Source organism: Emiliania huxleyi (assembly GCF_000372725.1).
Source record: "Emiliania huxleyi CCMP1516 unplaced genomic scaffold EMIHUscaffold_287, whole genome shotgun sequence".
Classification (NCBI taxonomy): Eukaryota; Haptophyta; order Isochrysidales; family Noelaerhabdaceae; genus Emiliania; species Emiliania huxleyi.
In genome coordinates, this window is record NW_005199878.1 from 80,305 (window position 1) to 81,580 (window position 1,276).

A 1,276-nucleotide genomic window follows, 5' to 3' on the forward strand; every position below is an offset into this window, starting at 1 on the left:
GGCTTTATATCTCCGCGTACAAGGTTCACACACAGGTGTGCCAGAGGGGTGCAGTTATATCAGACGCGCCCCAAAGAGTCCGGCTCGCTAAAATCTGCTATCTGTCCGCGCGCGTCACGCCCAACAGGGACAGCCGAATCACCCTACATCTCTTCACCCGAGTCGCTCTCCTCTCCCACAGTGGACTGCCCGCCCATACGCCCAATGCGCCGAGCGACGATCGCCCCACGGCACACCGGGCATACCGCCAGAGACGCCACTACCTCGTCGTCGAGCTGCACCCCGTCGGCGCCGTCTCTAGATCTCTCCACAGCGCGTTCCCAAGTCTCGAGGCACGCGCTGCACAGCCAATGTGAGCACGGTTTGAGCTGGACCCATCTCGTGCACTCGCTCGGAGCTCGCGCGCAGGTGGAGCACGCCTCGCGAGTCGGATCGTCCGGGTCGGCCATCAGGCCATCCTCCACCAGTACGCGCGCGGGCGCCTGCAGCGTGGCGAGCGCCGCCCTGGGAAGGCCGAAGCGGCCCGTCTCGTCACGAGCGATGTGCGCGCTGTGCGACAGCCCACTCTCGTGAGCGATGAACTCGCGCAGTGCCGGGTACCCCGCTCGCCGCTGCTCGAGGCCGAGCAGCCAGCGGAACCATGCCTCAGCAATCGAGCGGAACTGGGCGGGCCACTGGTCGAACGCCCTGCCGATGGCCGCGATGTGCGTGACATACTCGTCCTCCGAAGGCTCGTTCAAGAAGTCAAACAGAGCGCCCCGCGCGTCGTTGAGCCGCGTGTAAAAGGCGGCGTGGCGGCTGTACTCGCCGATGGTGGCGAGCGCCCCCTCGCCCGCCGCGGGCTCGTGCTCGTGCACGCGCGCCTCGAGCAGGAGCGCGCGCCACTTGCTGATGGCGGCGACGCCGGAACGGTCGCGCGCCGCTGCCCAGACGAGCTTGGCGAGGCGGGCCCTCCCGAGCCCAAAGGCGAGGGCCCTCCCGAGCTCCACCGCCGACGCGGGCCGCGACCGCCCCCTCCTCGTCTCCGACGCGGCCCGTTGAGTTGGAGAGGTAGCCGAGCGGCGTCCGTGGCTCGTCCCGCTCGGCGCCATCGACGAGCGCGGTCAGATCCAGCAGCCACTGCTGCGCCGGCGCGCCGACCCCGCTCCCGGGCGGGTGGACCGCGCCGACCCCGCTCCCGGGCGCGTAGAGGGGCGGGTGGACCTTGACGATGCGAGCCGGCGCGTAGAGGGGCGCGTCGGGAAGGAGCACCGCCGCCCGCCGGCGGACAACGCAG

The 1,276-nt window shown here is 70.1% G+C and overlaps 1 protein-coding gene across 1 annotated transcript in view; it reads right to left on the minus strand.

Annotated features, from left to right (window-relative positions):
• Positions 1-1,276, minus strand: part of EMIHUDRAFT_367986 (hypothetical protein) — a 1,581-nt gene continuing 305 nt past the window's right edge. Inside the window, exon 2 of the mRNA XM_005776014.1 lies at positions 1-1,276. Within this exon, the coding sequence (XP_005776071.1) occupies positions 144-1,091 (948 nt within the window). The 5' untranslated portion in view covers positions 1,092-1,276 and the 3' untranslated portion in view covers positions 1-143.